The sequence below is a fragment of the Zootermopsis nevadensis genome, unplaced genomic scaffold, assembly GCF_977971745.1.
Source record: "Zootermopsis nevadensis isolate Lab colony 2312 unplaced genomic scaffold, Znev_1.0 Znev_ptg000015l, whole genome shotgun sequence".
NCBI classification, from domain to species: Eukaryota; Metazoa; Arthropoda; class Insecta; order Blattodea; family Termopsidae; genus Zootermopsis; species Zootermopsis nevadensis.
The window spans coordinates 650843-678727 of NW_028259147.1; the positions used below are offsets into that span (position 1 = coordinate 650843).

Sequence of the window (27885 nt, forward strand, 5' to 3'; positions counted from 1 at the left end):
TGTCGGACTGGGACCTGTTCATATACGTTCTTGGCAGATGATCCAGAAGTGGTTTGCCATTGCCTTCTTCTGTGTGTGAATGGGATGCCACGGAGAAACCGGGGAAGCCCCCGGAGGAAAACTCCGTGTTGCCTAGACCACGGCCTTGTCCAACACAAAATAGGGGTTAGTAAATTCAATTCAGCTGGCTCAGTGGTTGGTTTCTATTGAACGTGGTAATAGACGTTCGGGTGCTATAAGAAGAGAATCTTGAGCAGCTAAACGACCATCAGTTTCTCAAGAGAAACTCTGCTGCACGTACAACAGAATGTAAATGATTGGGAAATGTGTTCACTCAAAGGGATCAACTTTTAAGCTTTGCAGAATCGGACGCAAAAGAAACTTCTACGCGCTTCGAATACACAAGTCCTGGTATCGATGCGAAGTTTTCTACCTCAAGAGAACGACGAAAACCGATTTTATTCGGTTTTAAATGTTTCTCGTTCGCTGGAAACAAATCCTCGCACTCCGTACTTATCTCAGCAAGCCTAATCATGTCACACGGCCCGAATGTGAGGCCGAATCAGCGACACAGCGCGAGATTATTCTGGTAACCGTGGCAACGCAGAGCCGTAGGAAGTTCAAATGACCTGCACCCTGCAGTTTATCAAACACAAAGCGTGGTTCGCTCTATAGGCAACTGGCGTAACTATCCCTTATTTTAATATTTTTGTTTTTTTTAACATCATTTCTTCTTCCTTTCTCCAACAGCGTTTTTATATTTATTCGGCGTCTCCGATAAAAAAAAAATAGGGCAAGAAATGCGTGTCGTAGAACCAGGGAACATTTCCAGAGATTTGCCGCGTTACTCCCGAGGGATTCGGAATGGTAAAATTTTGGCTAAATATGGGAATACTATTACCAATCACGTACCTCGTATTTAAAAGGAAAAGTGGCGAATACCCCTTCTTAAAAAAATTCACAAATCGGGGTTAACCACTCAGCGCGAGGGAAGACAAACAAACATTCTGTTTTTGACAAATCAGAATTTTATACGCTGGGTCCGAGATTATTCTGGACCGCTGGTTTATTGCTGCGACAGGATTGGACAGAACCCGCTCTGACGTAACAAGAAGAAGACCCCCCCACCCCCCACCCCCGCTCCAACCCACATGAACACACAAGTTTTATACGACATTTAGTCGTGATTTATTAAACGAAAAAGTCGCCCCAGAGAAAAATGCAAGGACACAGCCATTTTACCCTAATGCCCCGAACAAACTGTTCACGATAAATAAGTCTGCGCCCTCACTGTTGCGGGGCGGAGGAGGGGAAAGGACGAGGGGAAAGTAGTGACAGGAGAAGACTCAGTAATCACGAGCTTCTTAATTTTAATTTTAATTTCTCGCCAAATATCATTACGGCGATCAAATCTGGGCATTAAGCACGCGTGAGAAAAAAGTAGAAATGCATACAAACATCTAATTTTAATGCCTTTCGGTAAAAGACCAATTTGAAGCTCAGAATATAATATTAAAATAATTTTTAAAGCAATGGGTTTGAGAAATTTTCATTCGGACAGGGCAAGTATTGACTTTTCTATGAAAGTAGACTGAAACGATAAGAAAATGTGTACTCTTTGGAGTACATAAACATTCTTAAGGTGTTCTATACGTCAAATTACAAGCGACGATGGTATATAAGACCGTTGTTGCAAAAATGTTATAAAATACGACGGACAGACATGGGTGTGCCCGAGTGATAAAGCGTAAATACCACTTAAAACGTCGTATTCTATATTATTATTATTATTATTATGACGCCGTACAGTCAAGTGTCAGGAGCCTACAACTTGTCTGGCTACTGAATAGGATTGCAAGGCAAATTCTTTACTTTGGAGCCCCCTGTTCTGAATTACAACGCGGTTCATTAGCCCAGCTTGTTTCTGCATTCTGTATGAAGGCCTGACAAGTTTTCTGCTCCATTCTACGTCATATAACGATTGTGACGTCACACAAATGTACCGGAATCAGAACAATGCTGCAGAGAAGACCGGAAGTAAAGTTAGCAGTCAGGATTTCGAATCCAGCACACGACAGACAAGAATAATTGTGACGTCATGAAAGTAGTTTAACGCAGTCTCCAGCGTGGAACTGTGTTACACCTTGAGGTAAATAAAAAAATCGAAATGCAAATATGGGTCACATCTTACACAACCCAAGAGTCGGTTTTAAAAATAATCGTAACTTCGCTGTCTTTTGCACTGTTCGTTTCATCACGATGCTGGGGAAGTTTTTTTTTTAAATAAATATCTTCCCGCCTAAAGTTCTTCTCAATTCTAGAATAATGTAACAAAATGAAAGCAGCAACTTTAAAGCAGTCCCTCGCGTCTCCATCATAGAATAAGGTACTTAACCAAGTTCCCCTTCAAAAGTCGCAACAGAGACATTACGTGAGTAAATTTAGTAAGAAAAATGATTTACCACTAAAGGAACTGTGAAGAGTACTTACTTTTATGGACGACCGAACAGCCATCCGGCATGCGAGAACCTCGCAGAAGATGAATGTTCAGTTTTAAACCAAGAAAACTCCGATAAACTCCTTAGTAATAAAAGTAATGCATTTCTCATTACTTGTAGTTTGCCAGCGTCTAGTCGGTCCGGAACAAAAATCTTCTTAACTCTAACTAATCTCACTTTGTATATAACGCCTGTATTTTTGAGTCTCTGAACTTATTTTAAATTTGATCCATCTTCAAGAAGATAGTTTTATCGATAAAGTTTCCATGTCTAAATTTGTAGTGTTATATAAAAAAGTTACCGGATTTTATAGCTGGAATTTGTAATTTTAAGAGAAGAGCATTTGAAGTGTTTAAGCATCTAAAATATGGAGCTGTATTTTTACTGAGAATCACCTATTTAGTTAATATCCTATCGTAGAACCGGCAAATTCTGTCTTCTACTAAACATCTTTTATTCTGTTCATACAGTGTAGTAGAACAATCTAGAAATACACTAATTTGTAACGATTAGTAAAATTTAAAGTCAGACAATACTGACAAATGATCATCAAATCAAATTTTTGTTTTTAAAAAAGGAAACCTCCAAACCATGATGGTGTACGACGAACTATCTTTGTCATTTATTAAAATTATTTTCTCACCATATTACTGGGTCCTAGGTCACGAGCTAAGGTCAAAACATGTTCCTGAGTATCATCACAGCAATTACTACTCAGGACGGTCGTAATATTTTCCCCGGAACACCAACTTTCCCCCCCGACTCTCAGAGAAACAAACGTTGCCTGATCACACAACCCATTTCAATTCCAATTATTCTCGCCGCTCTGTTCCTGAGCCGAGGGGCGAGCGTGGGAGTAATCTCTGCGGTTCAGACAGATTTGGCCGTGCGACTTCGGATAAGCCACGTGGTTTTGTGGTTACGGGGCAGTCAATGAGACAGAACAGGACGCTCTGTTCCGATGTGAGGCCAGCGTGACAAATGTTGGACTTCATCTGTGCATTTGAATGACCCTTGGCTACTGAAACCACGTGTTTTAATTACACGATTCCTAAACATCCCCGAAAATTTTTATATTTTATCACATCTAGGTCTCGCTCTCTCATTTGGTTTTCCGGACTGAAATATTGTGCGTATATCTCAGATCCCACCCAGTTTACAAATATAATATCTGGTGAACGCCGCAAATTATGAAGTTCATCATTACGCAGTTTCCTCCGGCTACGTGTTACCGCACGGAATATCTCGGTGGTTGAAGCATTCATTTTAACACCATCAAACAACTTCACTCTTGTGTTCTTCCCTTGACGTAAAAGACCAGTTTTACGAGTGACAGACTTTCTTGAGCTCCAACCACTGTGTCTGTTGGCAGCTGACCTTCGACAGTTTCACCCTCGGTCGGTTCTTATCCTTCACGGCCGGAGGGTGTCCGGACGGGTCGCTGCAGATCTCAGAGGCGGACCGTCCGGTGGTCGGCGGCTCCTGGTGTGGCACCTCGGGGGGCGCAGCCCTCTACTACAGCGAGACCCGTGCGGTGAGCCTAGCTCTGCGCCTCACGCGGTTGGCCAGCGACCAGACGGGTTACAACTTCGACTACCGAATGGGTTACAAGATGCTGCCTCGAGACGCAGCCGTCGTGCGGTACGGAGGATCCCTGCCAGGTCAGTACACGGCCGATCGCCGTTCCCGTGGCCGTACGTAACTGAATTTTCTATACCACTCTCCTTCGCAGACAACAACTATGCATTTTGTATTTATGGGTTCCGCGTGACTCTCAGTGTAAACAGCGATTATTTCCTTAAACAGCGTTAACCAGTCGATCTTTGTAATGGTGAAGTGTAGTGTTTTCTTCGCGGTACGGACCGTATTCATAAATGTTATTTAGACGATCTTCGGCTTTAAAGTTTTAACCAGTTGATCTTTGTAATAGTGAAGAGTTGTGTTTTCTTTGCGGTACGGACCTAATTCTTAAATATGATTCAGACGAGCATCGGTTTCATATAGTGAATGTTCTGTGGGTGTTTTCAAAGAAAAGGTACCCCTTGGAAGACGGTGGATAATAATATCAAAATAGATTAGTACCAACTGAATGTCAGTATGTTCCCTAATTAATTTTATCCATAGTTATAAAGACATTTCATTTATCTGCTTGTGAGACCAGGAATACGTAGGAGGAAAATACGTATTATAATAGGTTTTAAAATATGGTATAAGGGTGTGGACTGGATTCTGCTGGTACAATATATGAATCAATTGTGGGTTCTTTTGAAGAGGGCATTCAACTTTAGGGTTCCTTATTAGGAGAAAAATTATGGGCAGCTGAAAGACTGTACGTTTCGTAAGGTCTATATCCCATGGTGTCAGCAAATTAGTAAAAGCTCAACCGGAATGTTTTTCCTGGGCACGTTGGCAAACCTGAAATAGTCCTGCTGTAGTTGGAAATCGCATCATGCAATGTTTAAAACACAACTGCAGGTTCTGCCACTGCGTGGCGGTTTTGTATATCGGGAAAAAAAAAATTTCGGACTCTGTTATAGTTCAGTTGTACGTAGAGAATCTATAATCTGACTGGAACCACCTACATTGGCTCGCGTACCAACGGAGCAAAAAGTCTCGAAACGAGGAGTTTCAAGAGGAAAATTAAATGTTTTAAAAGCACCCAGAACTTTTTTATTTTCCCCTATTATCACACAAAAGTCAGTGTTTTACGTGTGAAGCCATTAACTCTTAAAAAGAATATCTCTTTCGTCTCAACATTCTTCTGTACGTGCCCACTACCAACTACGTGCATTAGAATCCTTCTTGAGAAGCTGACAGTAGCTCAGGCAGCCAAGCCTTTCAAGGAAACCGAAGGTTCATTTCAGTGTTCACGAAAGTCAGCCACTGGTGCCTATCCTAAGCCAGATGAATTCAAGTCACATCTTATTTGCATAAAATCAATTTTAATATTATCTCCCAATTTTTACCTAGGTTTACCGAGTGTTCTCTCCTCTTCAGGTTTTCTAACCAAAAATTAGTCGATTAAATGATGACTAATTGGGGGATCTGGCACACGCGTAGAGGGGAGATGAAAAATTCATACAAAATTATAGCTTTAACACCTGGAGGAAAGAGTTCACTTGAAAGATCTGGACGTAGATATTACAATGATAAGCGTGGACTAGATTAAAATTAGTCAGCACACGGTCAGGTGGCCGGCTGTTGTGAAGATTGTAACGTGAAACTTTCTGAGAGGGACTTTCTTGACCAGCTGTGCGACTAGCAGGGTCTCAAGAAGCAACTGTGCTCCATGGAGCTGAAGAGTCTGTTCTTATTCCTGCAGGGACTCTTCACACCGTGGCCTATTTGAACCTGAGCACACCAGTTCCCCTGACAACGCCAGTAAGTTCCCCAACAGCGACCCCTACGCCGCGTCCTCAGTACGACCTCGGCGACCTGATGTCGGGGACGTACTGTTCTCGGCTGTTCACGGACTGCGACCGCAAGACTTGCCGGCTGCAGTCTCCCAACTTCCCCGGCATCTACCCGCGGAACCTGACGTGCTACTACGCCGTCCGGCAGCACGACGTGCCTGCAGGCAAGCAGGCTCTGATCGCCGTGCGGCAGCCTGAAGGCCACCTCGTGGCCATCCGCAGTCAGTCGGCCTTGTACGGGCAAAGCAGTCAGCAACAACAGCAACAGCATCGCACCAGGGAACTCAAGGTATGGGCGTGGAGGTAAAGCTCCACGCATTCCTAGTCTCGGCAGTTGATGGAGACGAGAGCTCAGTTCCATGCTCTGGTGCCTCACGACCGGTCTGAACACAGTGCTGGCGAAGAGGAAGATTTACACCCCCCCCCCCCCCTCTTAAAGGGAGTCAACCCCTGTTATCTTGCTTGAGGTCAGTCACTTTGCCGCCGAGCGACTATCAAATTCTCTAGAAGGATTCCAGTCCATAGTGATATTCGTCGTTCACAAATAAAATACGTTGAACTTGTGTATATTCCATTAAGAAAACTCATCGTCACAGTAGACATAAAAATAATAATAATAATAATAATAATAAATGTATCACCAGAGAGACGGCATTCGTGAGGCAATTTACAGATTCCTCTTAGGCTGCAAAACTGAGAATTCGCAGAGCAAGTAACAATTCGGTTACCAGAGCACAGCCCCCAGGGGGGGAGACACACTTTTCGGGACACGACATTAACAAAAAATTACACGACTCTCGAAGCTAAATGTTTCTTCCGATATTTGAATCAGAATATGTGAATTACGCGGATGCAAGAAATGTCCTTAAAACAACTGTTTCTATGCACCGTAAAAACTTAAAATCAGAAATAATTTTACTTGGTACAATTTCAAATTCTCACAGTGACGAATATGAAGACGGCTGCCTTCTAGGTATGTAACGCCTTATAGTCTGGTGTAAGTTAGCCGACGTTTCAGAGTTGCTTGCCGCCTCCATTTCCACGGCGAAGAGCTCGGAGGCAGCAAGTACCTCTGAAACGTCGGTTAACTTAAACCCCAGAAGACAGCCGTCTTCATTTTCGTCTCTCATTCATCAACAGTCAAATTCTGAGTCACACCCCGCGTTAATTCCGCCGTTTCGACAGGTGTGGTCGGAATGCGACGACGTACAAGATTACGTGACGGTGTACGACGGCTACACGACCCGCGACGCGGTGCTCCTCAAGTTCTGCGGGGGCGGAGAGGCGGTGCCGGAGGCGGTGTCCAGCGGCCCGGAGCTCCTGGTAGAGTTCACGAGCTCCCCCTACGGCACCTTCGTGTACCCCGCCCCTCTCCAAGCCCTGCACGGGTTCCAGCTAGAAATACAAGTAAGAAAACGCGGCGACAGAATTGGGACCGGCCGCCAGAATCTACGTTTTTAAACATCCCCTCTTCCCCCGCTCACATTCTACAGTATTTGAGAATGAGGTTACGTTTTGCCTGATCTTAGCCCTTTCAAGCATTGATATTTATGGATTTCTTACGATTGTCATTGTAAAAAGCAATTATTTTCCTAAACAGCATTAACCATTTGATATTTGTAATGGTGAAGTGTAGTGTTTTCTTCGCGGTACGGACTGAATTCTTAAATATTATTTAGACGAGCTTTGGGTTTTAAAGGGTTAACCAGTTGATCCTTGCAACGGAGAAAAAAATATGTAACAATTACATTGGAAAGAAATTCACGAAATCCTGGCTTCAGATACCACAATAACAGCAACATCATCACACATGACCGAAATAATAATATTTTACTAGGTACAAAGACACTCCCCTGACATAACCCAGCAACTGGTGTTTTCTTTGAGGTACGGTTCGTGGACCAACATTCTCCGACGTTCGCCAGAAACAAGCGTTGCGAGTTCTGGATACGGGGATCGAACAAGGGGACTCTGGAGACGCCTCAGCACTCACTGCCTCGCAATACGACGTGCCTCTACCACCTGCAGGGGGCGAAGACCCCAATTCTGCCATTGCAGTATCCTGCGGACTTGCGTCCTCCCCCACCCAGATACAAAGTCTGGATATCGATACTCAAGTTCCACGTCTCGTCCACAATCGATCCTCAGCTGCAGGAGGAGGAAGGCTGCACGAGTCAACTAAACATCTGGGATGGAGCCCTGAAGAAGATACAGGAATCAACGAAGTGCAATGACATAGTATGGTAAGTAGAGGCTTTCGTGGCGGAAAAACGTCGTTGGTCGCCTCTTTCGGTTGGTAACTAACTCCCTGGAGCAAAGTCGTCCTTCTTGTGAAGCTTGTAGTTTCTCAGCTATTCAACAATTTCCCCCGCCTTTAATGGAACCCGAAGGTTCATTACCGTGTTTACAAAAGCCTAACTCCGGTCCCCATCCTAAGCCAGACGAGTCTAATACACACTCTCCAAACATATTTCTCTGATATCGATTTAATCTTATCCCCCGTCTATGTCTAGGTCTTCCGAGTGTTCTTTTCCCCTCAGGCTTTCCAACCAACATATTGTGCCGTGTTCCCGTTACAGGGATCAAGACTGTCCCACGCCAACTTCTGTCCCTCCGTCTGTAGCGGTAATTCATCTCGGGGGACAGTCTTCTTATTAACGAGCTAACACCAGTTATTTCCAGTTCTTCTCTATTATCTTTATCAGATTTATGATCCATTATTCTGTATCCGAAAAAAACGCATTTCTGCCGCCTCCTTTCTTCTGCGTTTCGTACAACGCCGTTTTCCTTACAAACGCACAGGAAAGGCTATTACCCCACATATATAATATTTTTAATCGGATTAAATCGAATTTCGCCTCTTCCAAGTACCACAAACACGACGCTCGTAAATTGCTCCCACAATTAAGATCTGAGGTTCTCAGGTCGGTCTCTGAAACACTGTCTAATGGTTACATGACGTAGCCTCCCGTCCTTTTCGAGCGTGAGATTGACACGTGCTGTGTGTCTCCACAGCAGTGACCCTGTGACCGGGACAGACAAAATGGCGCGGTACCCTGCCGTTATAACTGGCAGCGGCAGTGGGAACAAGGTGCTTGTGACGGCCACAGAGGCGGGCAATGCCACGCTTCTCGCCACGTTCTGCAAGGACCGTGTGCCTCGCAGCTGCGACCACAAGCTCCTCGCCAACAGCACGCGCCTACCACGACCATGTTCCCTGGCTGAGAGCTTCTTGTCCTCGGGCGACAGCCTGACCCTGGAACTACGCCTGGCAGAATCCACGGCCCTCAGGTACGTGCAGACATTTCGTAGATTCCACAAGCAACTGTGTGGGGAATGCTTCACAATTTCCACTTGAGAATCTTTAACCCTTCAAATCCCGAAATTAATCTAAATAATATTTAAAGAATTCAGCCCGTACCGCGAAGAAAACACTACACTTCACCATTACAAAGATCAATTGGTTAACGCTGTTTAAGGAAATATTCGCTGTAAACATCGGAAATAACAAAACGCAAATTAGAAAATTCAATGTCACTGATTTTTTAAACAGGTGGTACATATAGCTACCACTAGTTGGGGTTGGAAAATGTAAGTGGATCCTGAAGTTGTTATAACGTTATCAATAATTCGCCCACAACAAACAATATACCGTTCGCGGTGTTTATTCAAACGAAAGTAGTTGATTTGCGTTTCAGACCAGTCTCTTTCCGAGCCTTCTACGAGTTCGTCGACCTTCATGTGGACGGCGAGCAGTACGGCACGGGATTGTGCTCCAGGAAATTCGTCAGACGATCGCAGGCCCCATTACCAGAAATGACGCAGAATTTTAAGGCACCGAGAAACGTGTTCCTCTACGGAAGAGGGGGGTCGCCTAATATGAGGTAAATGCAATCCGCAGTACAGAACTGCGTCTGTGTCAGAATCCTGAGTGAAATGGAAGTGTGTATCGAGGAGATTTATAATTTGTACTCTTAATCAGATAGTATTCCGGTGATTAAATCCACGAGGATGAGGTTAGTAGGACGTGTACCATGCACGGGGAAGATAATTGGCTTTGCTCTTTTTGACAGTTGCACGTACCGTTTCGAGGCGCAACGTGGCGAGCGCGTCAAGCTCAGGATAACCCGTTTGCAGACAGGAGGTCGTCGCTGCTCGAACGTGCTTCAACCAGACCTGGGGCGCTTTCAGTGCGACGCAGACTGCACGGCGTCACTACGCGTCTACGAACAGCCGTGGGCCGACAACCAGCCCCTAGAACGCGACTGCCTGTGTTCATCAACGCGCCAAATGCTCCCCTTCACGTTCGTCTCGACGTCTCACGTCGTAGAATTGCTATTCACCGTCACTGGCATGAACGCCTCAGATGATTTCAACAACTTCAACTTCGAAGGTAGCTGGGAATTCATAAGAACTCCCGTGTGCGCCAGAAAACAGAGGCTGTCTGGGGCAAGTGGGGAGATCAAGTTCCGATCGCCGAGCAGGACGCCAGAGGAGGTGCGTCCTGACTCCCAACTCCTACCTTAAGTCTCTGACTCCTTTCACGACGAAGACTGCATTATCGCATTAGAGGAATAGCAGTTCATAAACTTAACCATTTTGAAGCCGAAGCTTGTGTAAATAATATTTAAGAATTCAGTCCGTACCGCGAAGAAAACACTACACTTCACCATTACGTAGATCAACTGGTTAACGCTGTTTAAGGAGATAATCGCTGTTTACATTGAGAATCGCACGAAACCCAGGTATCTAAATATGATATTTAATCATTCAGTCCGTACCGCGAAGAAAACACCACACTTCACCATTACAAAGATCAACTGGTTAACGCTGTTTAAGGAAATAATCGCTGTTTATTTTCAGAATCATACGAAACACATACATACACTACGTAGGAATCTGAATAATATTTAAAGATTCAGTCCGTACCGCGAAGAAAACACTACACTTCACCGTTACAAAGATCAACTGGTTAACGCTGTTTAAGGAAATAATCGCTGTTTACACTTAGAAATCTGACGAAACCCATAGATAGACTATGTTGAGTTACAGGTAATCAAAGCACGTGGGATTTAAAGGTCTGACGTAAGCTATTTTGAATCGCCTTTTGCGAAATAAAACGGAGGGTCTGTGTCTGTCCGTCCTTGCCGGCGTATTTAATGGGATGCGGCCCAATACAGTCTCGTAGATATGGACCGACATTTCAGAGGAGCTTGCTGCTTCCACCGTCAGTGTCATAAATTATCAAAAAATCGCCTTCGCGAAGAAATTCATCGCGTGAACTAAAGCTAATTCAACGTTGCCGTGTCCCGGTTGACGTCGAGCGTTCTTCTGCTTGCAGGTGAACTGCGAGAATCACCCGTGGCTCATCGAACCGGCCGCCGGCCGCTACCTGTACGTCAAAATGCGCGGTGTCCCGCTCCAGCAGCGGTGGGTCTCGGCCGACCAGGGCAACGACACGAACGATGAAGCACACCAGCAGCAAGCGGTATGCGGCACGCGGAACAGGATCGCTCTGCACTCGGGAGGTTCGGTCCACGTCGTGGTCTGTCCCCAACCCCCCATGTCACAGAGACACCACATAGTAGAGGTGTTCTCCGAAGGCTGGGTTATCAGCGGCACCAAACTGGTGCACCATCCCGTTTTCTCCACCGAGGACCAGGTGGGCCAGCAGTCGCGGAGCGTCACAGTCGAGTTCCTGGCGCACGAGGCCGGTTCGTATTCGCTCACCTGGCTGGAACTCGCGAGAAGGTAGGTCATGCCGACTATCATCTGGGTGGTATTGCTTTTGTCGCGTGTCACCGTGTCATCGTCCAGATTTTTAAGTCGCGGGTCATTCGTAACTAGACGGCGGGGGAATCGCTTGAGAACTACATTTCAAGTCATAAGAAATCGGAGTGTTGTGTGTTTTAATGTTCAGATTTGCAGATGGGAGGCCGGGTCTTGAACTTCATGTTTCTTAAGCAATGTCCATGAGCTCCAGCAAACATTTCTGCTTTGCAAGATTATAACAATTCGCAGATGACACAGATTAATTGTCATTGCAGACGGTCGGTGTTGCCTCCTGCTGGCTATGTCATGGAAGACTGCGTGCACCGGTGTCCAGAACTCGACGCGTGTATAAACTCGTCGTTGTGGTGCGACGGGGTGTCCCACTGTCCGTCTGGCTACGACGAGGCCGCGAAGCACTGTTCGTTCATCCTACGGCTTCCTTTACTGTACCTCGCCTTGGGGGCGGCTGGCATCCTTGTGATCTGTTGCTCCCTGTGCCTCATTGCCTGCAGCGCCTGTCGACGTCAGAGGCACTCCACACACCACCGTCGTATCAAGAGTTTGCCCTCAGAAGCGTCGACGATCGGTAAAGAAGTTATCTGCTGACACAGCGACAATTCTGTGCGCTACGTGGAGGTCGACCGAGTCACCACTGTGTGACAATGGCGCCGCTTCGATTCGCAACTCAGCACTTCGCAGCAAGATCGCCTACAATTTGATATTTATAAGGTTTCGCAGCGGTTTTAACTGAGATACCACGCCATCGGCACACAAGCTAATTAACATATGCGGCGATTCGAGATAATCGAAGGTAGTGAAGATCACTGTGATTTCGACTGTCGACAGTCTTCGAATTTCCTGTACTCATTTCTCTAACTGCTGAGTTTTTTTAGCCTCAAATGGATAACTCCTCTTCGTAATTCATCGTAATTCCACTAAAACGTAAATCATGTACGGCAAATTATTTATTACTAGTTGCTTTGTAATATAAACACCACTGCACATGAAAAAAATCAAAATGTATTAAGTGCAATATCGGAACATAGGCTAACAGACTGGTTAAGTCAGGATTTATTCAACAAATTCTCTTCTTTAACAAAGTAGTCACAAAGAACCTCATCTTTGAACTTTGTCATGTGTGAATATAAATAACAAATAATACAATGTAAGCAGATTGTCCTTAATTAAGCACCACGCCGTGAAGACTTATGGTAAAATTAAGGAATAGCTCTTAACCTCAGCATCCCGTTATTACTTATTCAATACATTCGTCCCTTTTCTTCATATCTTGGAGACATTTTCTTCGTCGGCAAACTCAGGACGAGGCCTTTGGTGACGAGGTGTCCATTAACTTCCTGCTTTCGTAAAATTTCGGTTCATGGCAGCTGGGTTAGGGAGCTCATCGGAACCAGGTCTAGCCAACGCCTATGTTTCGATTGTAAATGAGTTCAGTAACTTGTCTTGACAGCCATATTGAAATACCGCAACGCACAAAGGACGACGCGACGGAAATTCTGTCCATCAATTGCCAAATCTCGTTACCTATGTTACCTAAGTTCAGATTAAACTGCACGCTTGTTCTCTGCGTAAGCCTTAATAGCATCGAACTTAAACGCACAATTTGTAGTCGGCCATGTTGTGAAGATATCGATGTCACCTCGATACGCTTTTTATCGAAAGCTGCAATTAGACCTTTACGTAACATACAGAATTGATATCGAATATTTAATCAGTTTTTTGTGTTATATTGTGATAAGGAATCGATTTAATTTGTACATTTCCATGTTAGACAGTATAAGTTTATAGCGGACCAAACGAAGCCATTACTAAAAGAGACGATCAGCAAAATGACTGTGTGAAGACAAGTACAAGGTTTAAAGGCAATCTTATTATGCATTCCGGCAGATTAACGACACATACATATCTCTGTTATCCACGTGCTAGTCATCCTGTCTTTCAGTACATATGGTCCACGGCCCACAGGTTTCGTAGCAGTGGATACGGTGATTGAGCTGACACTTAATAACAACCAACACATATTACAGTCGATAACAGCAACGTATGACCATCAATAACGTTCCTGTACTCCCATTTGAATCTTTCGTCTGCTTCACAGGGTGTTCCATAATTTTCACTAACCAGATGGCTTACGGAACCCGAAGGTTCATCACCGAATTAACCAAAGCCCTCCACTGTGCCTACAAAATCCAGTCTCCTTCAACTCCTATCTCCCATAGATCCCGCCTGAGATTATCCTCCGATCTATGTCTAGGTCTCCCCAGAGGTCTCTTCCCCTCAGGCTTCCCAAATAGTGGACCCAACCAACCAGATGCCTTACGGAACCCGAAGGTTCATCACCGAATTAACCAAAGCCCTCCACCGGACCCTGTCCTGGGCCAACAAAATCCAGTCTCCTTCGACTCCGATCTCCCATAGATCCCGCCTGAGATTATCCTCCCATCTATGTCTAGGTCTCCCCAGAGGTCTCTTCCCCTCAGGCTTCCCAAATAGTGGACCCAACCAACCAGATGGCTTACGGAACCCAAAGGTTCATCACCGAATTAACCAAAGCCCTCCACTGTGCCTACAAAATCCAGTCTCCTTCAACTCCTATCTCCCATAGATCCCGCCTGAGATTATCCTCCCATCTATGTCTAGGTCTCCCCAGAGGTCTCTTCCCCTCAGGCTTCCCAAATAGTGGACCCAACCAACCAGATGGCTTACGGAACCCAAAGGTTCATCACCGAATTAACCAAAGCCCTCCACCGGACCCTGTCCTGGGCCAACAAAATCCAGTCTCCTTCAACTCCTATCTCCCATAGATCCCGCCTGAGATTATCCTCCCATCTACGTCTAGGTCTCCCCAGAGGCCTCTTCCCCTCAGGATTCCCGACCATAATACACACAAATCGGATTACAGACATTAGTTCTTTATTGATGCATTCTAACAATGAAGCAGCCATCTTAAACTTCCCACAATATTATCTCTGCTCAAAAGACACTAAAAACCAACTAGATGCAAATTACGGAGGGCTCGTATTGTTTAAGTTCAGTGCTGACATCACCTTCGAAGTACCTTTAACTTTTTACTTCCCTTCACAGTGGTATCTGAAAAACTGCGATTATTAAGGGTGCTTTCGGATTTTTAAAGAAAGATAAATTACGAATTAAAACTTAATAAATACGGTTTTGTAACATGCGACGTGACAAATTAAACAGACGCAAAAATTTTGGGTCTAATATGAGTCTAGGAGATATATGTAGGACATATATCAGTTTATTAATCGGCTAAAATTAATCTAGCTTTTTACATATAAAGTAAAGTTTGTCCCGCTATACGCCATGTAGGCGTTTGGGGGGAGTGGAGGTATAGCTCCTCTCTTCCTTGACCTCGGCACTAGATGGGGGTGAGTGGTCAGCATCACGCCCCGGCCGGCTTTACCCCCGGGAAAGGACCCCGGTACCCATTGTAGAGGAGGCTGGGTGGGCCCCAGAGCCGGTCTGGACGCAGAGGCTAGAGGAAAAATCTTCTGCCCCCGTCGGGGATCGAACCCCGGTCGTCCAGCCCGTAGCTAGTCACTATACTGACTGAGCTATCCCGGCTCATAGCTTTTTACATATATTCAGATTCAATTCCATTTGCATTATCTATTAATAATGTCTCAGTGAAGTTTGCAATAAACCTTGGAGTATTCTATGTATTAATCGAGTAAATTTCAAATTATTTATACAATTTTTCCTTAAAGGTTTCAGGAATTATTTGAGCATTGCGTTTAAGAATTGCTGGAGGTTTGTTGCTTAATTTTTTTTTACTGTAAGTAGTAAAATGGCTGAATGCAAGAAATAGACGTAGTTTCTGGAAAATGAAATTCCTTAGAACGTAATAAAATTTGTAAATAAACAGTCTTATAAAAAAAGAGAAGAAGGATAATTTGCTGGCGTAATACTTGCAACTGAAGCTCAATTGTTTTATTATCCTAAGCAGCGTTTTCTAGAACATCTAAACGATACTAATAAGTCGACAATATCTAACCGCGTCGACTAATCGATATTATATTAACGCTAATATTTTTATCGATAAAATTAGTAAAGTGCTTAACAAATATCTTATTTTCCATGATTACGAATGGCGATCAGAACTCGATAGGATTTATTTTGAGATCTGAATTTCTCACGGCAACGAACGCTACCGTGTTGTGCTTCCGGGTTGTGACGCCGTGAGAAGCCGTAGGTAGGAATTGCGATGGAAGCAGTATTTCTCTCCGAAACACTGATATCTATCTAACTACGAGTCGCGCGGAGTCACTCTTTTGTCTTTGCAGTTGTTAAAAGAAAAATTATTAATCTTACACTGACCAGCACACGATTATTTCATACGTAAAGAAATTGCAACTTGGCGTATTTTGAGAACGTTCCCTGGTGCTAATCAGGGAAACTATGAGCATACAAGTGCGTGTAAGGGTCCCTTAAAAGTGCCTCCCGCCATTTTCAAGAGACTGGCTTCTGAAAGGCCACTGTGAGTGTGGAGAAACTCAGCGATTGTATCTAAGGAGACAAGGAATTTAATTACGCATTAAAATCAGAAATCCATTGGAAGTAATATTAAACGTCATGACGTTCCTTCGAGTCGAACGATAATAATCACTGCCTTCTTCATGCGGGTTCCTTTATTTTGGCATGTGGAATAAGTGAGAATAGGTATTTCAAAGTTCGCCTGATGAGCACTTCTAAAGCTGTCATTCCGAACTACAGTGCCTCGAATGTTTGGGTAATATAAAATCAAATTCATTTTTGATTTAAATGTTTTTCGCAGTAGTGTGATATACGTAATTTCTTAACTGCCAAAGTGGATCAACGTTTAGGAAAGAGACCAAGTTTACAGCGACAGAATAAGAATATTATTTAATTAAAGACTCCATATAAAAATGAACACAATTTTCCAGAAGTTGTTCGGTTTCATACGCAATTAACAATATCCAACATCATTTCGATATAACGAATCGATCTTTAGCGACTCCTAATACAAGAATTGTTCGTCGATCTGCAGATATTCGAAATGCTGCAAAAGATAAAATTATCTCACAAGAAAATTATTCTATAAATTTACCAGAAACAAGTCTCAAGCCGAAATATAAAACTTCTATGAGAAGGAAATTTCTAGCCCACGCAAAAAAAAAACAAAAAAAAAAAAAAACATCTGAAATTCAATGACTGGTCTTGCCGTCTGGCACTTGTGTGCGCTGCTGTCAAAAACAGGGTGGCTTTTTGTGCCACCAAGTTTAATGCACTCCGGTTTTTGTGACCAATTTACAATAATAAAAATAATACCGTAAGATGGTATCATTAGGGGGACTTAAGTTGTTACTGATGCTAAATACCTTCCTTATTGATGCAGCACAGTCAGTCAGACAATTTGAACAATAATACGACGCAGATTATACATAAGGACCCCTAAACGTGTTTTAATAGATCAGCTCAAGCTTGACAGAAAACGATGCACATAAAACATTGAGGAAGACAATTTTGGGGCGTAGAGAAGTTCAAAGTGACATGGAGAGTTGTTAACATTTCATGGAAACTTGAAGATTGACTTTGCTTCACAACTGCGTGAAGCTGAAGCCGTCTTTAAAGAAAAACGCAGTTTGTCTGGAAAACGTCAGTCAAATTCTGAAAGTTCAAGTTTATTGTGAATGCAGTGTACACAAGATCACTGTGCGAAAAAAAAATCTCCAATGTGTTCAGGGCAACATTTGTCATGATGACGTTCTCTCAGAACCTTTTTAAACACACATTCTACAAAATTTCGTACACAGATTAATCTTTCTCTACAACACGCAAAAAGAAAATGTTTAAAAATGAGTTCAGTTAAATAAACTTATGATAACAAAGCACGTTAAACACGCTATACAATGTGACGCTGGGTGAAACTTTAGTTAGACACCAACGTTTCGGAGAAGCATACTGCTTCCTTCTTCAGGGCTAAATATTAAAATTCCGAGAAATTCACGTTCTTTCGTCACTTAACTTTCACACCCGAACATGTCCTGTGTGTTATATAAACTCCGTTGCATTGCACGTATTTCGCTGAGAGAACTTCATCACTGTTGCTTACTTCGTATAAGAATAAAATGAGTTATTACAACAATTTAATTATCGTAATAATGTTTTTTACTTCGTGGTATTTGCCGAAGACATTTGTTACAAAGAATGCCGCGCTAGGTTGGCAATTTTTTCACGAGTTATGCATTAAAAGTCTTGTAATATTAGAACAAAGTCAAACTAGGTACTGGTAAATATTACTACTCTAGATCTAGGGGTAGATCGAAGAGTTTATAAAGCAAAATATCGTAATGTGATTTTTTTTTCGGAGATAATGTACATAAAGTGAGATAATGAAGCTTATTGCAACGATGTTCCACAAAATGAAAGCTGAATAAATGAGACAATCTTTAACGACGACATTTATGGATGCTTTAGCATTTATAAACTTGCAATGATGTCTGAAAAGCATAATTTCAAACGGATATGTCTCTTTCATAAATTTAATTTCAATTCCACCTCGTTTACAAAACTTCTGTGAGACATCAAACTACCATTTTTCATTGGTGGGGGCCATCACAGAATTTTGCTGGAATGTTCTTTTACTCCGTAATATTTAGAAGGCACTATCAAAAACTTCGTAAAACAATTGAACAACAAACAAACGCTCTGAAGTCCAATATTTTGGACATACCACGGATTCATATATCCCTAAAATTTATATTTTATTTTAAACAAATTATTTCATAATAATGGACACAACCACATGCTAAAAGCATTTTTAAATTTATGTCAAAAGTTTTTTTTTATAAAATGTGTAAATGTTTAGTAGTTCAATAATAAATTATGGATTTTTATAAAGTTAAGCAGATTCTCCGGGTTGCATTATAGTATCCTCGAAGTAGATGAATGTGCGCAGAATCCATTATAACAATTGTACTGCCATTATTCAACATCGTTCTCATTTAAACCAGCGAAGTGTCATCGTGAACAAATTCTCAGAAACTGAGTAAACAATTGCACTGTGAATACGTAATCTGGTCGCGTATCTTAATTTTAACTGAGAAATCAAAACAAGTTTTAGAGTTTGTAAATATTATAAACATTGTAATAAAGTTCATCGTAGGAGATTTGTTACGGTTTCCGATTCTTTTGTGTTTCTGTGAAATTGAACCTGACAATAACCTTAACAGGTCACGCAACTGTTGCGTTTGATAATTCATTAAAATATGTGTGTATAAATATATATATATTATGCAAGTTGAAAGTTACGTTATAGTTAATTTTATGCGAATACAAATTTTAAGGTCTAAAATAATATTAATGATTGTGTGTGTGTATGTAATATGTCCGTTGAATTCGAAATAAATTATTTTTGAACGTTGGTAGTCCTTACAATTGACACGAATTGTCCATATCCTGCAACGCCCCGCGATCCTTAACAGCTGGTGGACCCGTTTGTATTGTAAGGACAAGTTTTGCCACAGAATAATTATTTTAATATTTTAATATTTTCCGTCAAATCACAATTTTTAATAATATAATAAAATATAAAATATTTAAAATATCATTTCACGTTCCGCATCGATTGATCGATTTACAAATTGGAACGTCTCTTACGACATGTTTCGGTTATATTTAACCGTCCTCAGGTATAAATTAGATTGGTAAAATTTAAAACTCGAATTACAATCATTTACAATGTTATGCAGTTTATTTGAAATGTTCTTATCAGATTAGTCTTATATATTAGAACGAAGGTATTGTTTTTTATGTGGAGTGTAATTGTTTACACACCCTGTATAAGCCAATTAATTCCCTCGCCGAAGTACCCAGAACTGACAAACAAAAAAAAAAGTATTAACGCGAAATATTGGTGACGTCAAATTTCTCATGCTCAAAAGCAAACAGTGAAATCTAATTATCATCTGGAACGTTTATTTTCGTGTCATAAAACTGAGCTCTAATCTGACCAGTCACAAAGTTTTACTGTTCCGTTAGCTGAAATAAACTTGAAATTAAATGTTCTCTGCAGTTTTGTGACTTAAACCGTGATGTTTAATTGGTTGAGTGGATGTGAGCGAATGGGTTCTTCTCCTTATCAAAGCTTCTGTTAACCAATCCATCCACTTCGCTCCAAATCAGAAGATCTGAACCGGTTTTAGGACAGCTTCGTGTTTCTACGAGAAACGATGAAAATAAAATAAAACGAAGTTTACGCTAATGGATTCATGGCTCGGCGGGTTATTGGTAATTATTCTTACTGTGGAACACATCAGCGGCGACACTATAATCCAAGCCCAGTGGTAACTATACGTACCCGCTGCTCTAAAAGCCACTAATTCCTGATTCTGTGTTTCTGTAAAACAGCGGCCTCTAAGGGACCCTTTGTCCATCCCCCAGGATAATACACGAGTACATATGAAAACCCTTCTCGCAACCGCTTTGTCCACCACAAAACCTACATGGACCCTCCTGGATGAGAACCCGTGCCTTCGAGGTAAGAAGTCGGCGCTCGTCTTACTTCTCGCCCTGATGATGGAAATAGAAATGACCATCGAAACATCGGTGTTACTACAGGCCAGCGAGACAGTCACCTTTAGCTTAGATTTTATCTCAATTTAATAGCATATATTTAATTTATGTTTAGTCTTTATTTAACCGGCGTAATGGGTCAAGATGCTTCGATGGATGGAACTAGTCCATTAGTTTCCGTTTAAGGCGGACTTTACATTAAAAGCGCCAAGGTTCTTTGCGCATTCATCGACATGAAGAGACGCAGATAATTGGATTGAAACCCCCAGATGTTCCCTTTCAAGCAAAACGCCGCTGATCCACGGACATGCGACGTACAAGGAAGCAGCCGGTCTTGATCAGATTACCATTTCGAAACGAAACGTCAGTAGAAATCCCGCGCGTGTTGAAATTAGTTTTAACTCTGCGGTCCTAGGACCGCGGTCACACGTATCGAATCGTTAATCCCGTCAGGCAAATTCTCGGCGGCACAAATGGCGCTCCACGTGTACAGGAAGAATTCCGAAGTGACCTAGGGTCTTAGGGAACAGGTGCTTATTACTAGACGCCTCACCAGCGCGTTAGTTTCTCCCTACGGGCAACGGGGAAACACTGAGTGAAGAGTGAATCGAAAGATATTATTAAAACGAATCTTATAAAATAATGTGTGACGGAGTCGACTGGATTAATCCGGCACAATATAAGATCAAGTCGCGGGCTCTTGTAAACACGGTAGTAAACCAGCCGGTCAGGGATATATAAAATTGGTGAATTCATTGACTAGCCGATCGACTATCAAGCCTATGTCCTATTCTTAAGGACTCTGCTCAGTGGAGTTGTTTTCAATAAATCCAAAATATGAGCGCGTGTCTGAACCAATTTGTTGCTGAACAAATAACGTGAACTGAACATTTCAATGGCGGTAAGAAGATTTGAAAATAAAAGCTACTTAAATACCATTCAATACGCAAGCGATAATTGGGTCTAACAACGTAAAAAGATTTATTAATGAACAGATCAGGGGCTCCAGAACACGAGAGCCGACCTTGAATCTGTGTAAGTCGACTTTACTCATTCAGCAAAAACTCAAAGCAGCTCACTCAAGCAGAAATTCGTTGTTACCATCTCATCTTACTTTCTTCGTGTATTTCTTATTCGCTCCCAGCAGACAAACGCAAAACGTCTACGCGGTATAAAGACGCTTATTAATTAGAATTATCTCCAAGAGACGGGAGTCCTGTTGCGTGTTCCTGCTTTTTTGATCCCACAAAAAAAGAGATCGCTCAGCTCTCCTCTTCCCACTGTCGGACAACGAACACTATGACTGCTATGTACCACCCCCACACCCCAACTTCCCGGACAGAAGTTTCCAACTATCAGCCAAGTTGCCATGACAACAACAGTGTTGCAGGCTCGGGTGACGTGTTATATTGTCCACAGTCTGAAACAAATGCCTTATCAGTTTGTCCTCGCACGTGTTTTTGACTCTAAGGTTTGGGGGGGGGGCTGAGGTGGTGTTCAGAACTGACGTGAACAGAGTCCTTAAGAGACCCAAGTTTAACTCAGACACAAAAGTCTGGTAAAGTTTTAATTTTGTGTATTTTAAACAAATGTTTTTTGTTTTTATTTAAGCATGAGACGGGAAGACTAATGTTTTTGAATTTGACAGTAGCAAGCATCCCCCCCCCCTCCACCACCACCACGCCGAATTTAAATTCGTACACATGGACGAAAATCGAAAATTTTACCATACGTGATGAGATTTTAAGTTCTCACGGCGAGAGATTACAAATATGTCGCCTCGTGTAGTCTTGCAGAAACTGACCGACGTTTCAGAAGTGCTTTCTGCCTTCATCGTACGGGCGATTACTTGTCGAAGGCACTAAGCACCTCTGAAACGTCGACTACACGACGCGGTATACCAGAATTCAATTGTCTCTGTTATACATGTTCCCTTCTAACAACGTATTTTTGAAACTGACGCTTCGAACTACGTTCAGACGCCAAACCGTGATAAATTGAAAGCGTAGATTGTGTGTGGAAAAAATTACAACGGAAATGAAACACATTATTTTACGAAAGGTATAAAAGTACACGTTTACTCAGCGAACTCTAAGCCAGACAAAGCACGTCACACTTTCTTTACTCCGTAATAGCGTAAAATTTTGTTAAATCGAGCCTATTATGTAAGGCGATATTAAAATAACACTGAATTCCACTTTTCAAACGACTTCAGCAGTCGCGAAAATAAAAAATTGAAAAATTGTTGCCGGAAAAATGAAGACGCAATGTAAATCGAGAACTCTCGTAACGAGAGAAGTCGATGGGTCCACCGCAAGTTTTTAAACGAGAACTCGAGAAATAAGGTTTGCTGATGGAATAATAACATTGGCCAGGCAACTCGGCGCGAAACAGCACGATATCTGACGCTTTGCATATAAATGGGCTTCTCGTGGTTTCCGATATATTCAGAGATGAAAGTTCTACAGCTTCTCCAAACAGAGGGCTTAGTATAAGCAACGTCAAAAGTGCTTAACTGCTGGACTAAACACGCATTACACATCCTAACCCGCACTCAACGATAGAATGTAAACGAATTCGCCTACGGAGTGCGAACTACGGTACTCGTCATCAGGAAATTCGTCTCTATTATAAATTCACGTTTCGGACTGTAAAATTCTTTGTTTCGGTAGTTTTATAAGAGAAACCTTTAGAGCTAGGCGCTTACGTCATACGCTGGTAACTTTGCATCACCATAACATTCCAAAAGATACTTACGAAAGACAACGAAAAACCAAAATCTGGATTTTTTTAAAAAAAGTCAGCAAATCGGAAATGACGAAAAATTATAATAGGACACGGATTGGGTTGAACTTTCATGCCCCATAAAAACTAGTGAAAATTTTGACTCCTTCCCCAAGAAAGACTTTCTTATTGTCTTCCCTTGTTTCAGATTCCATTTCGTCGCTAAGTCAGAGACACTGCGGTCCAGACAAACAGAAGTCCTACATCTCGTAGAGCGCTGACAGAAACTTTACAATTCAAGTGTGTCTTCCGCAGACGTCGGCAAACGATCCTCCTCCCAGACAGACTGAACAAAGAACATCTTACCCCGGGAACCACATCACACAGCACAGCTCCGGGCCCCGGAATACAAGCAGCCAACCGTCGCGTCACGTGTACTACATCCCTGGAGCTCACCGGAGCCTGTGTCTGATTCATCGGCTGAGACTTCACGTTCTCACGGGGACGGGCTGTGACGCGCCGTGCAGGTAGATACCAGCGTTTCGTGGGAACATGCTGTATCCTTTTTCCGCCCTGAAGATGGAGGCAGCGTTCTTCTCCGAAACGTTGGTATCTACGTACGCAGCGCAGATTATCAACATCGTTAATTCCTGTAGGATGTGTACTGTGATGATTTATTAACGGCGCGAGGCAGGTCGTGTACTTGTGTTCGTCAGAAGTTTCGAGAATCTTGTTAGATGCCTGCTGAGGAAACGAGATATTGGCTAAACTGAAGAGGCACTTTATGGGGGTGCTGGCGGGCAGTACATCAATCACGGCGTCGGATGAAGAAGGCGTGGCCCGGAACACATATCTACATTACTTAGCTGCCACTTGCAAGCCTGGATTTACAAGAATTCGGCCGTCGTTCAAAAATCTGTGCTCTCCCAGTAGTCTGACGGGCAAGTGTTCCTGCCCACTCGTCCTCGTTGGTTATCATTTGATCTTACGAGAGTCTTGGCGTTATTTATATTTATTTAGTGTTCTGTCTGACGACAGGTCCATATGAACAGGATCCTTCCATCCTTTTCTCGGACTGGGACCTGTTCATATACGTTCTTGGCAGATGATCCAGAAGTGGTTTGCCATTGCCTTCTTCTGTGTGTGAATGGAGTAATTGTTGGGATGCCACGGAGGAAAACTCCGTGTTGCCTAGACCACGGCCTTGCCCAACACAAGTTATAAATTCGGGCACCGCCGGGAATCGAACCCGAGACCCCTGGATTACAAGGCCAGCGTTCTGACCGCTAGACCACCGTGGCTGTCTTGGCGTTACAGGATACTATTTATTAAAATGTGTGTTGTTAGAACCGTTGCCATGGTAATGCTGTTAAAATGATTTTTTGAGTCTTATTAAATAATATTTATGGATATTTTCCTTTACACTTTCATATTTTCCCGTTATATTTGACGGGTTATTTGATAGTAACTAATAAAGGATGTTACCAAATGGATTTAGGTGTTACGAGTCGTACAGCAAAAGTCGATATTGACATAAAATTGAAGTTACCCTCGATCTGAAATGTCAACGGTTATAACTGGTTGCAGACTCCCTGTTTAGAAACACACAGTCGCTCAGACGGTCAAAAGGTTCCCTGCCTTTTATGGGGCTAAAGATTCCTTCACATCAACAATTTCCTCCCTGTCTTAGCTTCTGTACTCCATATAAATGTAAATTAAGTTATATTTTGCAAGCTGTCTTGCTGTCGATTTTAACTCCGACCAGCGATAATTATACGTACCACCCCCTTTAAAAAGAATTCTGAATTTTGTACACAAACTATTTATTTAGCGATTCTCAGAATAAAAAAGAATTATTTTCTTAAACGCCATTAACCAATTAATCGTTGTCATGGAGACGCGTGCTATTGCTTTGCAGTACTGACTGGATTCTTAAATACAATTCCGATGATCTACGGCTTCAGGGGTTAAATGCCCCCTCCCCCGGTCCCTGCAAAGAATCTTCACGTTCCAAATTCCAAATCTCATGCCGTCTCGTTGTTCCTTAAACCACGCCAAAGAAACAATCGAAGTATTAAGACATTTGACATATGACAACATGGCTGATTTGGTAAAGTCAAATATTGTCAGTCCCGCCAAGCTTTCGAAGCAGAACTTGTTCAGGAATTCAGATGTTACCCACCTAAAGCAGGAAGCACTCTGTTTTGATGACAAGGGGCGACAATTCAATTTGACTCCTTCCTACTAAATCTACTAACAGAACCCGAAGGCTCGACACTGGTAATTACAAATCCGGGTCTTGGACACGATCCTGAGTCAATTCTCTCAGTCACAACTTATTTGGCTAAGATGCAACTTAATGTTAAGCCAAACGGATGTATCGAAAAAGATTTCCCAACCAAAATCCTGTATACATAAACACAATTCATCTCTAAAACAATATTATGTTACTATTCAATGGAAATATCAGTTTCACGTATTTACTTAACAGTAAACGCGCATTGAACTGGTTAGGCGTTCTTCAAGAGAGGCGGGGATTGCGAACACGTGATCTGCTTGCAAAATTTTGGTTCGCTGGTTACTGCAGTCAAGTACGAATTATAATTAGTGTTCAGGAAAAGGTTACTGATCCTTATAAACGGATATTCTCGTTTAAAGTTTAAAAATGGGACTGACATTACAAAATATAGATTTTAATGACACAATCGTCCATAGTAAGTCACTCTAATGGGAGAAACGGATGCCCCAGTGCTGTCAAACTGAACTTGCCTGGCGAGAAGAGAATCGATACTTGCACCCTTCGAGTGGCGAGGCACGTGAAGTGGTGGTCTGAATTAATGGGACAACCATCCGTTCTTTGATTTCTTATCTTATCAAATTATAACCATTATTATATTGAGTGTGTAAATAGAATAATCATGTGATTTGCGAAGACCCATTAAGATAAATTACAGGTAACTCTAAATACGACCCTATTTTAACATTAAACACAGCGCGCAAAATACTAATAACGTTTAAAGCGTTCTTTACTCTCGCCCCTAAACATCCACTCTTATTATCACTGAAAGCCCCAATACGTAGTCAGTGCACGTGACGAAATGTCCGTCACAACGCAAGCGCTGTCCTGCCAGCAAATCGCGCACCTACAGTCAGTTTTGCGAACTAACAACGCACGGAGATGGTTTTAAGTTGGATAAACATTACAGGCCAGTAATTACGTAACAACGCGTTTTTAACGTGTTTACGGCGCAGGACGTAATCTAGAAGCTGCCGTGACCTATTTTACCATATCGACCGTGCATTTACCTGGAAATACTACGGAAAACCACGACATAATTCAGCCACGATAGCAGTCTGCGGGCGAAGACCTCGCAAACACGAAGCGAGAGTAGGCTTGGACCGTGTTGACTGCGTAATGAATTAAACAGTTGCCAATCAATGATAACAGCGGTTCTGTTATGTGAAATGATTACGGTCACTTAGCCAGAAACGCAGAACAATGTTAGGTGACGTAAATTTTGGCAACACCTCCTCATTCTCTACGAATATTTATCATATGATTTAGCTTACACTCACAAATGCAATTGCAGAAAATAGGAGCTGCGAATTTTTAATGCTGATTTCTTTACAACACCCCCCCCGCCCCATGGCTTTCTCTCAGACTCCCGAACGGCATGACGCTGTTATTAAGAATCCAACCTCAGACACAGTGAATACCAATCGGGCACACTCCGTATCTGTATAAAAACCATTATCAGAAAAAGTTTCCCATCTCTGAATATTCTAGAAACACTTATAACCTGCTTACTTCAAATTAAATACGACTCACATCAGCTAATGCCAAAATACAGTACGTACGTCAGAGAACAAATGTTAGAATGTGTACTATAATGCAGAGCATATAGGACTCCATAAATGGGACCGGTTCCAATGAGTCCAGTAAAGCAAGAAATTCCCACTTTACCAGAAAATCCTTATACGTAATTTTAACAGATAACCTGTATCTCAATGCATCCCACATATTTTATACATAACTGACCCTCTTGACTACTAAACACAATTCATCAGCGCTATTAAATATGAAGTATATTTATCAGTGGTAACGTACCTTCCATTACTGGTATCTGGCCCACACTCACGTTGTCCAAATTCTGTAGTATGAAGACTGGGTGTTGTATTCAACGAACTTCTCGTGTTTCAATTCAGAATATATACCGTGTCTTGATTTGTTGTGTTCACCAGTTAGATTACAGTATTTGCGAGTTAATTAAGAAACCCATTCACAACACTCAAACACAAATAACAGCACACAAATTACACCACAACTCACGACTGACACGACTTAGGAGCACAATAATCGAATCACTATCGAAGCAATTCGATTAGTTGAATGACGTGATAGGACACATTAATCACTTCGATTGACCGCATTATAAAACGCATGAGATATATTTCGCAGGATTATAAAAAACACTGATCTTTTTGTTAGAGGTATTTTTAGTTCCGTAACTCCAACATTTGTAGAACACCCATAACCTCTATTCGTGTCTGAAAAGATCAGCAAACTTACCAGACGATAATTCTTTCTAAGAGATGGGAAACAATTCAATGGTTGAGTTTCTGAATCAAATTCATGTAACGCAAGGATATCTATGCCCCCACCTCCCTCCAGCGAAGACTAAAGTTTTAACCTTTTACCGTCATAACTATCCCATATGATGTAAACGACATAGCAGTCTAAACATGTGGTGGTGCCATTTAGCAAGTACTGAGTCACAGAATTATTCTCGTGAGTCACTTTGGCCAGTAATCACATCACATACATTCATTCAATCCCAATTACCCACCACTCAGAAAAGTATTTGTGACAATTTATGACATCCAGTTCGGAGTAATTAATATTA

The 27885-nt window shown here is 42.3% G+C and overlaps 2 protein-coding genes across 5 annotated transcripts in view; one reads left to right on the forward strand and one right to left on the reverse strand.

Annotated features, from left to right (window-relative positions):
* The window catches only part of LOC110830873 (uncharacterized), a 70645-nt gene extending 51539 nt beyond the window's left edge, over positions 1–19106 (forward strand). For all 3 annotated transcript variants that reach the window (XM_087348977.1, XM_087348978.1, XM_022066225.2), the window contains 9 exons: positions 3871–4159; positions 5821–6200; positions 7097–7318; positions 7799–8154; positions 8927–9202; positions 9610–9795; positions 9985–10408; positions 11253–11662; positions 11959–19106. In XM_087348977.1, coding sequence (XP_087205103.1) covers positions 3871–4159; positions 5821–6200; positions 7097–7318; positions 7799–8154; positions 8927–9202; positions 9610–9795; positions 9985–10408; positions 11253–11662; positions 11959–12289 — 2874 coding nt within the window. In that variant the 3' untranslated portion in view covers positions 12290–19106. The remainder of the gene's footprint in view (positions 1–3870; positions 4160–5820; positions 6201–7096; positions 7319–7798; positions 8155–8926; positions 9203–9609; positions 9796–9984; positions 10409–11252; positions 11663–11958) is intronic.
* LOC110830877 (deoxynucleotidyltransferase terminal-interacting protein 1) overlaps positions 1–27322 on the reverse strand; it is a 164940-nt gene extending 137618 nt beyond the window's left edge. For both annotated transcript variants that reach the window (XM_087348985.1, XM_022066235.2), the window contains exon 1: positions 27090–27322. The gene's annotated coding sequence lies outside the window, so the exon portion shown is untranslated. The remainder of the gene's footprint in view (positions 1–27089) is intronic.
* Positions 27323–27885: the final 563 nt, after the last annotated feature.